Source organism: Festucalex cinctus, chromosome 5, assembly GCF_051991245.1.
Source record: "Festucalex cinctus isolate MCC-2025b chromosome 5, RoL_Fcin_1.0, whole genome shotgun sequence".
NCBI lineage: Eukaryota > Metazoa > Chordata > Actinopteri > Syngnathiformes > Syngnathidae > Festucalex > Festucalex cinctus.
Window position 1 is genome coordinate 23,008,297 of NC_135415.1, and position 13,607 is coordinate 23,021,903.

Below are 13,607 nucleotides of genomic sequence, written 5' to 3' on the forward strand. Positions count from 1 at the left end.
CCGGCGCGCTGGCGGGGGCAGGATGCAGGGCGTACCCCCACCCCAGACACCAGCCACCTTGCCACCCCGCCACCTCCCTTGTCAGCTGCATGGGTGGCAGCCCCACGTCAACTGAAAACAAACGACATCAAGAAGGATGCTGGGTAATGTTCCAATATGTCTTGTCTGTGATGTGAAGGCAAAGGTGCTGACTCTGGATCAGCGGGAGGAGAGTTGTGTGGTTATTTTATTTTTTTATTTTATTTTTTTTTGAGCCAATAAAGAGACACACAGCAACAACACACTCATACACAACAGACTGTCGACTGTCACAGTTTGAACTCTGCTAACTCGACTTGACATTTTTAGTCCGTTAGCTTTGCAGAATGCAATGCTTTAGTGTCATCACCCACACTTGTCAAAGGCAGTGAATGAGTTAAAGTCTCCATAAGTAATTATCTGAATGCTGCTCTGGCTTAAAATAATGTGAATAAAATTGTCCCTTACAGTTTCGTTAATTAACCTTTTTTAACTGATATCCTCAGAAACGGAAGTTGAAGTGCTCATTGTCTGACTAATGAGCGGCAGGTTGTTAACGAGTGTTTCCTGAACATATCCTCTTCGGGGGACGTGAGGATGAAGAGGGGAAGAAGTTGTAAGGAGCCAATTAGGAAGTTCCTTTTCTCTTCCTGAGCAAATGGGCATCTTGTTATTCACCATCACCACATCAGCCACACTTTAGGAGGCAAGTGTGCGAGCGTGTGCGTCAAGGGGATCAGTAGGAGGCCTCACAGACACCTTGAAAACCATTCAACATTGCGTGTGCATGCACACGCACGTGTGTTTGTGCACACTTAATATTGCTATGGGGACGTTAATGTGTTTACGTGCTCAAAAGGCACTGTATCTTAAATCATCATGTTTAGGCTTCATTTCCAGGAAGTCAGTCCGTGGGCGTCTGTTGGAATGGCAGACATGATTGACAGTAATGTTACATATGATTATGAATGCACTTTCCTGCTCTCCATGAGTGATGACATGAGCTATATTCAACTGTAAATACACGTGTCATTTACAGTGTGTTGTATACATGAAGTTTCCTTCAACAGGTCATCACTCAAAAATACAACTAGCATGGAGTTTAATCCAATTTAAGAAACTCACAAATCTCACTGTATCTCACTGATTTACAAACTTCATTCATCACTAACCAATTTAACTCACAAAGTAATTTAACTAACTCACCAGCTTATCATTCGCAAGCTAACGTAAATGCCTAACTCACAAAAGAACTAACTTAACTGGCACTGACGGACTGACTAATTGGACTGACTTTGCAACTAGCCACTTGCTAGTGGCGAAGTGCGTAAGGAGGGATTTCCCGCGAGCTAGCAATACCATTAAGCTATGAATCCACTTCTTACATTTAGAAAGACTTTTCAACTTATTAAGGCAATTTGAAAAACACAGCAACTCACCCCTACAATTCATTTTGAATTGAACTCACAGAAAATGTTCATAATATTTTTGCATCTCTCATGTTGCTAAATAAGGCAAGCAAGCAAGACTGGAACTGCAACCGAAGCATCTCCCTAACTCACCAAGATTGTTTGGTTGCATAAAAACAAACACTGTCAACAATGGGGTGCCTTACAAACAATCTACTTATACAGTAATTTCATTCTGAATATCTAAGAAAGAACAAAAGAGCAAAACCAACTTAATATACAATGATGTTAACCAGTGACAAGGGTCCCCTGTCTTTACTATTCTGGGGCAGGGGGTCATGAGAAAGTACCCTCATGGGCCTCTTTTTCCTGAGGAAGCTACACAACAACCTCGTGGTTAACTTTTTACAGGTGCGCTGTGGACACTGTCATCTGAAAGTGTATCACAGCATGGTGCGCCCGCTGCACCGAAGGCTCATAAAAAATTACTCGCCTCATGATTGGGGCCCACCTAACTAAAAAATGGGAGGACATTGAACAGGCCTACTGTCGTCAAGAAAGGGCCCTAAACATCATCCTGGCCACCACCACTTCCTATTACCTCCCTCTGGAAGTGCAAAACAGAAGCCAGAACAATTCGCCATTTAGTTTTTGAAAATGATTCAATAAAAAAAATAAATATAAAATTATAGTTTTATTTTGTTATGATTATTATGATTATGATTATTAATATTTTTACTATTTATGTTTAATATTATGATGTCTTTTTTCAATGTCAGTCTTCAGATTTGCCTTTCTTGATGGTCTTTTTAAATGTGCTTTAATTACAGTGAACTACAACTATCACTTTCCTAGTTTTTTTCTTTAAAAAAAAAACCAATACTTAATTAATAAGCTTTACAGTTACTCGAAGTTCTATAAATGTTTAATGTGTTGCAGAGTGTTACCCAAGCTTTCATTATTGCAGCCTGAAACTTCCAATGCATTGCATGCATTAAACTTGATGAACTTGAGAGTTGGCTTGTGCTTGTGCAAACAATTTTACAGCAGTTTTAAAAACGCTCGGCTCATTCATACAACATACTATAGGCGACACAGATTTATGAACTTGATGAAAACAACGGCTTTGCACAATTTTCGATAATCCATCTAAAGAGACATTGATATATGTATCTGCTCTGCTGGATTCCAGGGAGAAATACACAATTCAGCATGTGCATGGACAAACTGCCTAGAGTCAAAATGGCTCAGTGAGAATGAATGTAGTCTTTATAAGGTTCTCATAGTCGACGGGAAGAAAGAAAATATGAGGACGTCTGCCAGGCTTCTGATTATTTCTGACTGTTATGGCAGCGTTAAAACACTATATGCTGATGCAAACTTTTGTGGCGTTTTGTGGTGCTCTTCTTCTTATTTTTTTCCTATGGAACCTTAAAGGTTGAACTATCTATCTATCTATCTATCTATCTATCTATCTATCTATCTATCTATCTATCTATCTATCTATCTATCTATCTATCTGTCTGTCTGTCTGTCTGTCTGTCTGTCTGTCTGTCTGTCTGTCTGTCTGTCTGTCTGTCTGTCTGTCTGTCTGTCTATCTATCTATCTATCTATCTATCTATCTATCTATCTATCTATCTATCTATCTATCTATCTATCTATCTATCTATCTATCTATCTATCTATCTACCTGGTAGCTACCTGGCTAGCTAGCTCGCTAGCTAGCTAGCTCCACTTCCATGACTTAGCAGGTTCACTGGGCAAATTTCCATATGTAATTTCAAGGGACCACAATGTCTGAAGCAATATCATGCAGAGGTACTATTATGGAGAAACACCCACATCTCCCACAGGTGCAACACCACATCATAACAAAAGGTAAGCAGAGCTGCATTGAGTTTTGTTGGAATAATATAGTATTACTCAACAGCTGCTGAAAACTTAGCACAAACTTGATTGTGGTGTGAAGTTGCGTTTGGTCAAGCGTCATGCACTACATACACACAGGGTATGAAGTGCTGCTTCCTTAGGTGAAAATGCTGTCATTTTGGGTGCGCCCTGCACACCATTTTCTGGGTTCTGTTGGATCTTCTGGCCCTCATAGGAGGAAAAGGGTCAGGGAAGTCGACAGGAACCATACAAGATAGGCTGATTTACTGCAAAAACTGATTATTAGACACAAATGACTGTAAGAAAAAGCTTTTTTCACTACAGTGCCATCTGGTGGAATCTTTGAGGTACCGCCCACTTCTCGCACTTTGGCCATTGAAATAAATATGTGACGTCACCTGATTGCATTTACACGAAAAATTTGTTTATGATTTCCATCATTTTAATTTTACATTTCTCTGTGATGACTTCATGCAATCAATAAATAGACGTTACTGATCGATGTGCGAAATGGAGTATCACATCTGTGTCTCAACTTACTGGTTGATGAGAAACTAGTGTAGCACAATCCTAAATACTGCATGCAACAACATCTGTAATCAGAGGATTCATGTGCAGTGTATGTGTGTGCGTGCAGCTTCAATGAAGTACCGGCATGTATTTGTATGCATCGCTGTGTGTGTGTGCGCGTGCGTGCGTGTGCCAACAGACTCAGCAATGCTGTTTCACATTGGTCACAGCACCCTTCTCTTTTTCTCCACCAATCCCTGGTTTCCTCTTCAAGCCATAAAGCTTTGAAAATAAATGCTGGGAACTGCTATCAAGATATACGTGTTTGTGTGTGTTTTAATGTTATTTTAAAAGCGCTTTGTGACAGCTGAAGCTTTTTGAAAGCACTCTATAAATAAAGATGACTTGACTTGACTTGTACAGACAAAATAGTACAGCTGATTAGCCCTTGTCATCCAATCTACTACATTGCCCATAAGGCATTGCGCGCAGCGCTCCAAACGTCATCGTCCATCAGCCAATCATTTTCTCTCGTACGCGGAACTTTGTGAAAGAGGGAAATACAGTTGATGGCGTTTGGCAAAGTTTAACTTTAACCTCTTACTGTAAAAAAATGAAAACGATGCATTTATTTTGTTGGGTATTGATTTCGTCTTGTAATTAAGGGTAAGTTATACTTCGTTTCGACGGTTAAGAAAAGTTCAAAATGTCACCGTTGTGAGGGTGTCAAAAATGTTTGCAAGCAAAGCTAGTGTTGACGTTGTTCCATTGAATTAGTCAAAATCCAAAAGGGCTACTTCAGTTAACGTGTGCATTTTCATATTTATATCGAGATAACACACTTTTGGTTCAATTTAAAGGAAAAGACACGGCTCACTTCCAATATGGCAGTTATTTTATTGCTCCAATTTCCAAATGTGTATTACATTTCTGAAATCTACATTTGAATAGCCTATCATATCTGTAAGCATTGGCAGTGTCTGTATCAATGTCCTTGTATTCGTCCATGTACTTGCTCAGGTGTTTCCCTCACACTTTTTAATAACACAGCAGCACAGTTAGTTTTAAATAGAAAGTGATGTTTTGCAGATTTGATTATACTGGAATAATATAAACAGTCTCATAATTGGAACAGCAAACGGACCCCAACCTAAAATCCACAAGCTTAGTGGACACAAATCTTCAAAGATAATATTTGACCAGTCACATCTTGTTCCTTCTCCGGAGGGTCTTTGGGCAGCCAAAAACTGGAGCAGCAGCTTAGCTAGGAGCACTTTTTGTGCATGTACATATTTTTGTGGGCAACTTATGTGGTCGTTGTCAGCATTGTCTAAGTACTGTAAGAATGTGCTATGCACTTCCATTGCGGGATAGGAGCTTTGCATTGAACTCTTACTTTTTCTTTCTTTCTTTTTTTTTTTTTTCTTTTCTCGTGATGCCGCCACAGAAAGGCTCAGTGGCAGGAAAGAAAAAAAAAAAGTGACAACCATAGAAGAACAATCATCTTTTCATGTACAGTACACAGATATTTGTGGGCTGGCGCAATCCCTATTGTACAGCATTTCGGCTCAGCGTCAGCTGTCCAGCATTCACATGCAGTTTTTCGACAAATATGTTACATTATAGTTGGATTTATTTTTTTAGTTAGTTTACCATTATATTCCTATGACAGATGTTTATGTTCAACTATTCCTTAACGCATTGCCTTTACAGTTAATACATATGATGGTGTCATTTTGAACAAGTTATTTTGATTTCAGTTGTACAAATTGCCGAGTACTGTAAATGGCGCCCAACAAAACGGTTTGTAGTTTGTAAAGATGCTACAGGATGGCAAATCACTTTTTTTATTTTTTTTTTAATTATTTTTTTATTAAATTAGACAAAGCTCTGGCTCTGGCTCCACCCATCAATTAAACATGGCACTAAAGGAACCTGTGCTTATATTAGATGTCGCTTTGGCCGGACACAAAGTACTGTAAATGTCAATTTGCAAATACTGAACTGCAAATATGCAGGCTTCACTGTATTACCTATGGGAAAAATCGATTCATAAGGATTGCCCAGTCTCCTTTCACGGATTGTTTGGTCTTGGAGGTTCCATTGGATACTATATTGTCACATAATGTTTGTCAGACCTATGAATTTAACTGTCACCATGGTAATGGCTGTGAAGCAGTAGAGGCTATGACATCACAAAGATTTGGAAGCCAAAAACTAAAGGACAGCTGCTGTGTTCTGCTTGCTTTGACATGACCGATCGTATACAATACTTTTGTTCAAGCTGCTGTTCTAGTTAATTCTGAGTTCACCCAAGACAGCAATTCAGCATGTTTTCGCGCCTGTTACGATTAGCCTTTGACGTCTACGACCTGGCCTGCCAGAAGATGTTCCGTATGTTCTGCGCGGCAGAGAAGGAGCGCCTGGAGAAGGAAGTGAGTGTCCTGCAAGCGCAGCTCCAATGTCTGGAGGAGCGGGTCAGGTCACAAGAGCCCGCCGTGGCGGCGCTCTCGGCTAAACTGCGACTGGAAATGGATGAGTACAACACCCTGTGGGACCAGATGGAGTACTTGACCAACGAGGTGGAAGTGGAGAAGATGAGGAAAAAAAACGAGAGCGATCTTCTGCAAAAGGTGCGAGATATGTGTTTGAGAGACGAGCACGAGAGGATGAGACGACTCCAAGAATTGGCCATGGAGGGAGACCACGTGGGCGCCGAAGGGCCGACGCACCTGTTCCTGAAAGAACAGGCTGAGAGTGACGAGGAGGAGCGACGGTGGAACGAGGTCTTTGTGGAACTGATGGAAGCAGAAAGCCAGTTGTCTTATCAGAAGTGCCTGGAGGAAATGTTGGCCTTGAAGGAGCAGGAACTCCGCAAGCAGGAAGCCCAAAATGACCTGCTCAAGTGGGTCATTAAAAAAGAGATGCAGTTTGCCGCTGATTACAAGAAGGAGATGCAGAGGCTCAGCAACAGCAACAACGAACCAATTTCCCATGGTTAAACAAAACAAACGAACAAATAAAAAAGCTTCAAGGGACTCAACATTCTCTGTTGACTTTTTGCTCTGCCAAAGATAGCAATTTGTAATTAACACTTCTATCTACAGTATTTTTACTATCAGGGAATGGAGGATCTTCAGCACAGTTTGACTAGTGGTGAGTCCGCCTTCCACACATAGATTGTGGATGGATTGGACAAGCGCTCCTTAAATGTTCCATGTCAGAGTATAGAAATGCTGCCTTGAAGAGGAGTATTGTGCGTCTTCTTGAATGAATCAACAGCCCTGTTTCAGCCAAGTAGTGCACTTCATTCTGTTGCAGTTGCTTCAAGATTCCATCAATAAACAATTCAAAACAATTGACAGAATTCCTAATAATCCATTACGTGACAAATCCGTAAACTGTAATGCCGCAAAGATTTTCAAATTAGTAATTCGCTTAAGTCAATCCAGTTGGCTCAAATTCATTTTTGTTACAGGCTGCATCTTAGTCATGGTTTTCCTCACAGAACTCTTATGACTGTAAAAAAGTGGCAGGTAAACTTGACCAATTCATGTTAAGAAGGTATTTGGCGAAAATAAATGCTTGTCTAAACATTAAAGTGAAGAAAATTTGCAAGTTCAGTATAAATTTATAGCCTAAATGAAAACAAATCTATACACACATTTTATTTACGGGTACTTGAGTGGGCCACATCATATTATGTGGCAGTCTGGACTTGAAAAGTGCCCCGGTCATTCTTTCTACCTTACGAAGTTAGCTTTCCGAAAGGTTGATGACATGTCATACTGCACATCTGTAAAATGATAGTGATTAGATGTAAACAAACTGTATGTTCAGTTTTCATAATGTGGCCTTATTGATTTACAACAAAACATGAATAAACTCTGATTCAACCAACGTGAATGCTCCCTGGCTCTCTTCCATGTTCCTTGACAATACACAGTGCATGACTTCCCAGTGTTATCATGACAATTGACTCATTTCTCTCTCAAAGGATCTCTCTCGTACAAACTGAGCGATGTCTCAATCGGTGGTGCTCGTCCCGCAAACAGAGATGCAGTTGTGGCTGGACAAAGTTGAGGCTTGGGGCCAAGCGGACAGGGCGGACCTTCAGAAAGATACGTGCGCTCACCTGTGCTCACTGAGGGGTTTCCTCCGGCGACTCCTTTTGCACATCAACGACATGGTAAGTATTGAAAAACACTGATAATGTAAGGTATTGATGGTTCAGTCATGCAAGCATGCCTCACAGACCGGACATGCTCAAACCGCTGAGATAAATTATCAATTGGATCAGCAGCCAAACGGCCGTCAGATTAATGATGTTGGTACACTCGCAGTACTCACACACACACGCATGCATACTCTCAGGCTCTGTCCAAGCCAGCTCGCAAACAGTAAGTCGTAAGTCCGGCGTTCGGAGGCCAACAGAGGCTGCTCTGTGCGCCGCAGAGGTCGCCTATGTCTGGCTGGCAGCGCTGCAATGTTGAGTTTGTCAGGTAATAGCCGCGCTGGGACCCGCACTGCTAACCTAATGTATCCCCAAATCAGCTGCAGCAGCCTTGGGCAGGAGGAGGGGAGTGTTAGCACTGTGAGATTTCAGTGTTGCCAAGACTGCAAGTGCTCTTTAGTACGCTCAGTAATCACAAACTTGCTTGAATGTTTTTTTTTATTGGTCTTATATAGGGATGCTTGATTATGGAAAATATAATAATGGCAATTATTTTGGTGGGCGGCATGGTGCATGACTGGTTTGCACGTCCGCCTCCCAGTACTGAGGACGCAAGACGAGTCTAGGCTTCGGCCCGCCTAGGTGGAATTTGCATGTTCTCCCCGTATCCGTGTGGGTCTTCTCCGGGTACTCCGGTCTCTTCCCACATTCCAAAGACGTGCATGGCAGGTTAATTGGGCGCTCCGAATTGTACCTAGGTGTGCTTGTGAGTGTGGATGGTTGGATGTCTCTGTGTGCCTTGCGATTGGCTGGCAACCAGTTCAGGGTGTACCCCGCCTACTGCCCGAAGCTGGCTGGGATAGGCTCCAGCACCCCCGCGACTCTTGTGAGGAGTAAGCGGTACAGAAAATGGATGGATGGATGGATGGACAATTATTTTGGCAATAATTGAAATTGTGATTATTCAAATGATTATTTTTTGGTACAAAACAAAATGTTTAAGCATTTAAAAATATTAAGACCACAAAAAAAAATGAAACACTATTATTATGTAAGCTCCTTTTGTACCAAACAGAATTTTACTAATATATAATATTTATAATATGTATTTATTTATGTTGACTAAAACTTGAAGTTGGAGTGCACTGTGCAGTAGGACGATAATTTTTTGGTACAAAACAAGAAAATGTTTAAACGTAAAAAAACAAAAAAATATTTCTATTAAGACAAATAAAATTCTTTGAAACACTAATTATGCAAGTTTCTTTTGGATGAAACAAAATTGATTACCTGGTAGTTATTTAAAAAGGTGCAAATGTAAAAACTCAAAAATTTATATATATATATATATATATATATATATATATATATATATATATATATATATATATATATATATATATAGTACGATTATGCTGATTTTTGTAATTGTAATTGAACTTGAATTAATTGCACAGCCCTAGTCTTATACATTGTTTAACCTAAAATAGATGTTTTAATCTTAATGAGGCTTTAATTAACAAGAATGTGTTAATTTCATCAAATTTATTGGTCGGGCCTGCATCAGTGACTTTTGAATGGCCCGGGTCACTGTTAATTTCAGACCCTGCAGATGTTAGTTTGACATAATGCAGATCAAGGATGGAACTTGGTGGTGCAAGAAACATACTTGGCTGGTGGAATAATGTTGAGGTTTACCTATGGGGTAAAGTGCCAATCCAGGTCATTTAAAATTGATGTAAATAAATACAGGTACTAAATGGGAATGTGCACTTAAAACCTTCAGTGTAAATCCAGCCCAAGTGTCGACAGCTATTGCTTGACTTCCAAATCGGCTTAGAACGGTTTTGTTTGAACAGAACTTGACATGAATACCTGCATGAATCAAAAGGGGAAAAAAAGACATTTTCCATCTTCCCGTGTGTTAGCATGACTCCAGGCATACGTCATGCCGAGGTGCGTAAAATGAAGAATTGGATAAGAAAGTAAAGCGCGAGAGAGAAAGCTGGTATCGTTTAATTGGACTGAAATCCTTTTTACAGGCACTGGAGTCATAAAAGACCAGCTGAGGATAGCCTGCTTCTTGGCAGCACTCCGCATCCCTTGATGACTTAACTACTTTCTTGTGGCTTGTGCCCAAAAAGTGAAGTGTTGAATAAGAACAGTTGCTCTGGAAAGAAGTGGATGTTTCTCATTTTCCTGTTGATCTCCTTAAGGCTCGCAATACTTTCACTCCACTATAACAATTCAAAATCACACGGCTCTCGGGGGGCCCTGATATATGAAAGGAGATGAGGCAGCTTGGGAATACAGCTCCACACTTTATTGATGTGCTCACCATGGAAACGGCGCTTTATTTGTCAGAACCGGTCTGATTAGGACTCAGTGATGTCAGGAGCAAGTGTTTCCTCTTTGCTTTCTTCATCTTAAATTAGCAAGGATTTCTATAAACCTGTCCTCGGAGAAGTAATCAGATTCTGTCTGTCTTTTATCAAGACACATGGACCAAGCATTTTATTCATTAGCAACAATGTCAGCAAGACTTCAATTATGCTATGGATTTCACTTCTAAATCTTGTGGTAGTATTGACATTTTGATTATTTCTTTGCAGCTGCAACATCAAGCAGCATTGATTTTCCCATGTACTGTCCATTAATGGTGATGTCACTCAGCTAAACGAGTCAAGTTAGCCGTCTTGTCTGTCTGGTACTTTTTATTTATTATTAACCCATAAGCACAAAGCTACCTAAACATTTGCTACTTTAAAGACAAAATTAATTGTAGTTTACCTCTTGTCATGCTTCTCAACAATATATGGGGATTGAAAGTTAATTTGTTTGGAGCCCTTCACAACACATGACAACGGGTGCTCGTTGACAACAATCCGGATCAACATCATTTTGAGGTTGCGAACGTGGCATGCCGTAATGTAAAAATTATGTTGTTATGTGCCCTGCGATTGGCTGGCAACCAGTCCAGGGTGTCCCCCGCCTACTGCCCAGAGCCAGCTGAGATAGGCGCCAGCAGCCCCCGCGACCCTTGTGAGGAATAAGCGGTCAAGAAAATGGATGGATGGATGTTGTTATGTGGCACGAGATGGGATGCTCAGTTACTTGCCAAACATACTCTTCTTAATTGGATTGCTTTTTATATTTAGACTTTAGAATTTAGAATCATTTTTCTTTAATTATAGCTTTACTAGGATTGGAGCTCTGCCGTAAACTGCTGTAACAATATTGTGAAAGTCATTGGGCACCACTAGCTTTGTTGTTCGAATTAGTGTCTTCACTGCAGCCCTTATAAATGTTAGCAAAGCCATTAATTAGGGATGGGTTTCTTTCACACAGACCAAAATGCATTTTCAACTAAAACCACTTTCATTGGCATGCCAGACCAGTAGATGGTGATAGCATTTTGTAGAGAAACTTGATCTGCATTTTCCCAGTCTTTATACCAGGCCGTTAATGAGAAGTTTGTATTTTATTTCACTAATAACGCAGTTGTCATTCACACAATTATCCAAACGTTGTACTCCTATGGAAGCCATCTCATAGCCAGCTGCATGTGATCGTATGAGAACTTATACTCTTTCAATACTTTGAGGCCCAGTCGGAGTTTCTTCTCTGCTTGAGCAACAGCACATTGCCTCAATTACACTTGCATATGTCCAGTTGCGCTGTGTGGGCTGTTCCTGCAACAAAGCTCCGCTGTTCGACTTAATTAGCTCACATTTCAAACATATCATACAGGCTTGATATAGGTTAATTAGGTAATACTGTACACGGGCTTGGCTACGCTTGAGGCGCACATGTGCATATGCTTCAATTTGTTACCGGTACCGCCTGCTTTTGGCATTTTATTGTGTGTGCGTGTGTGTTTTTTTTTGTTTTTTTTGCTAGGGGTGGATCATAATAAATGTTGCTAAATCCTCAAATGTCGTGATGTCAAACACTCTTGCATACTTGAACTGTGTGGTGAAATGAAGCACGTGGTGGCTGGCTTGTGAGCTGCACAAACATGCACGTACATCACACACACACACTATATCACCATGGAACTGAGCCAGGCTCTATATTTTGTCATTCACTACGGCCGTTATGGCGAGAACCACACATGAAAACGATGCCATTTTGGGACCAGCTTCCTCATATTGCCGTAATCCTGCTGAGATGGCGGCAAGTTGGCTTGCGCTGACGTCATCCATTTTTTTTTTGTGTGAATTCTGTTTATTTTTTATTGATGACTGTATAATTGAACACATTTAATGAAATCCATTCTTGTTACTGTCCTAAGAGTTCCACAACAGAGACTATGAAGAAAATGCCAACTCTTGGTCAGATTCTGGGCCGCTTGTGCTGGAACCCGGTTGTCACTGCTGATGGTGAGTGCATCACAGACCCCTTGTGAATGGCGGTGAAGTGTGTCTTGCCCTTTAATCATAAATTTCCTTAATTTCACCTCCAAACTTTGATGCTATTAATTTTTGTAACTGTAATACAGATTGTAATACTGTAATACGAGTGTTTCTTTTTTCAGATAAAAGCAGGTCGCTGATCTTCCAGTGTCTCTGGGAGCTGTACTCTGAGCACCCAGCCAATGCTTTGGAAAGAAAAGCTAACCAGTGGATACAGGTATGAATTTTATTCAGTCTAATTAAAGTGGAACCACAAAAGTAGAACACAGTCCATTTAAAATGGTTGGGAGCGGAGTTATTTCACACAGACTTACCATGGTTCACTTTCCAGTGTACATTCAGTTGTTTTATTAATACTGCCTACTAGTAGTCAACTTAGCCATATTGTACTGAGCAGCCAGGACACACAATTGTGTACTAATTTCCCATGTTTCCGCCAGCAAGTTACATTCCCAAAAACAAATGGAAGCCAAAGATAGACAAACGGTTGTGAGAGCAGAAGTCTAGCAAGATATGTCTTGTTTGAAATCATGAATTTGAGCTCTGATTTTTGTACAGTTTTCGATGCAAACATTGAGACTGCAATGATTTTTAGTTTTTTTTTTTTCAGGGTTGGGGACAATGCACCTTAATAAAATAATGAAATTTGTGAAAGTGCCGGATTTATTTTTTTCTATTGTATTATGTATTATTCTGTGGACATCTTGTGTCTCTTCACTTGTGGTGGAAGAAATAGTGCTGGTTTCTGTTATTTTAATCAAAAAAAGTGAAACAAGACTTTCAACGCAAATGAAAATAGGCTGGTTTGACTTCCTCTCTCCACCAGACAAAGATTAGCATTTATATTGTGGTCCAACCCAACGGGTGTCTTTACTGTGGTTTTTCAGGCTCACCAGGCAGCCAGCGAGTTGAGAACTTTTTCACAGGGTTCGCACAGATGGTTTACACAGTGTAGAACCTCCACATTTTTACCAGATTAACTTTGTTTGTGTTCTTTTGATTAATTCATGTCTCATAAAACTTGATGCCAATTAAAACACAGACTTGGAAGTAAACGTGGAATTTGCCAGGTGGCCTTTGACATGGAACGAGATGCACATGGGCTTTGCTTTTGAATGTGAATTGATGTGAAGTTTATGAGTATTTTTCAATTTGAATTAAAGTGTAATGTCTTTAGATTTCCATTATGA

At 40.3% G+C, this 13,607-nt stretch overlaps 1 protein-coding gene across 4 annotated transcripts in view; it reads left to right on the plus strand.

Annotated features, from left to right (window-relative positions):
• Positions 1-4,353: 4,353 nt before the first annotated feature.
• fancc (FA complementation group C) overlaps positions 4,354-13,607 on the plus strand; it is a 30,201-nt gene continuing 20,947 nt past the window's right edge. For all 4 annotated transcript variants that reach the window (XM_077520773.1, XM_077520768.1, XM_077520772.1 and 1 more), the window contains exons 1-4: positions 4,354-4,494; positions 7,826-8,017; positions 12,297-12,384; positions 12,540-12,634. In XM_077520773.1, coding sequence (XP_077376899.1) covers positions 7,850-8,017; positions 12,297-12,384; positions 12,540-12,634 — 351 coding nt within the window. In that variant the 5' untranslated portion in view covers positions 4,354-4,494; positions 7,826-7,849. The remainder of the gene's footprint in view (positions 4,495-7,825; positions 8,018-12,296; positions 12,385-12,539; positions 12,635-13,607) is intronic.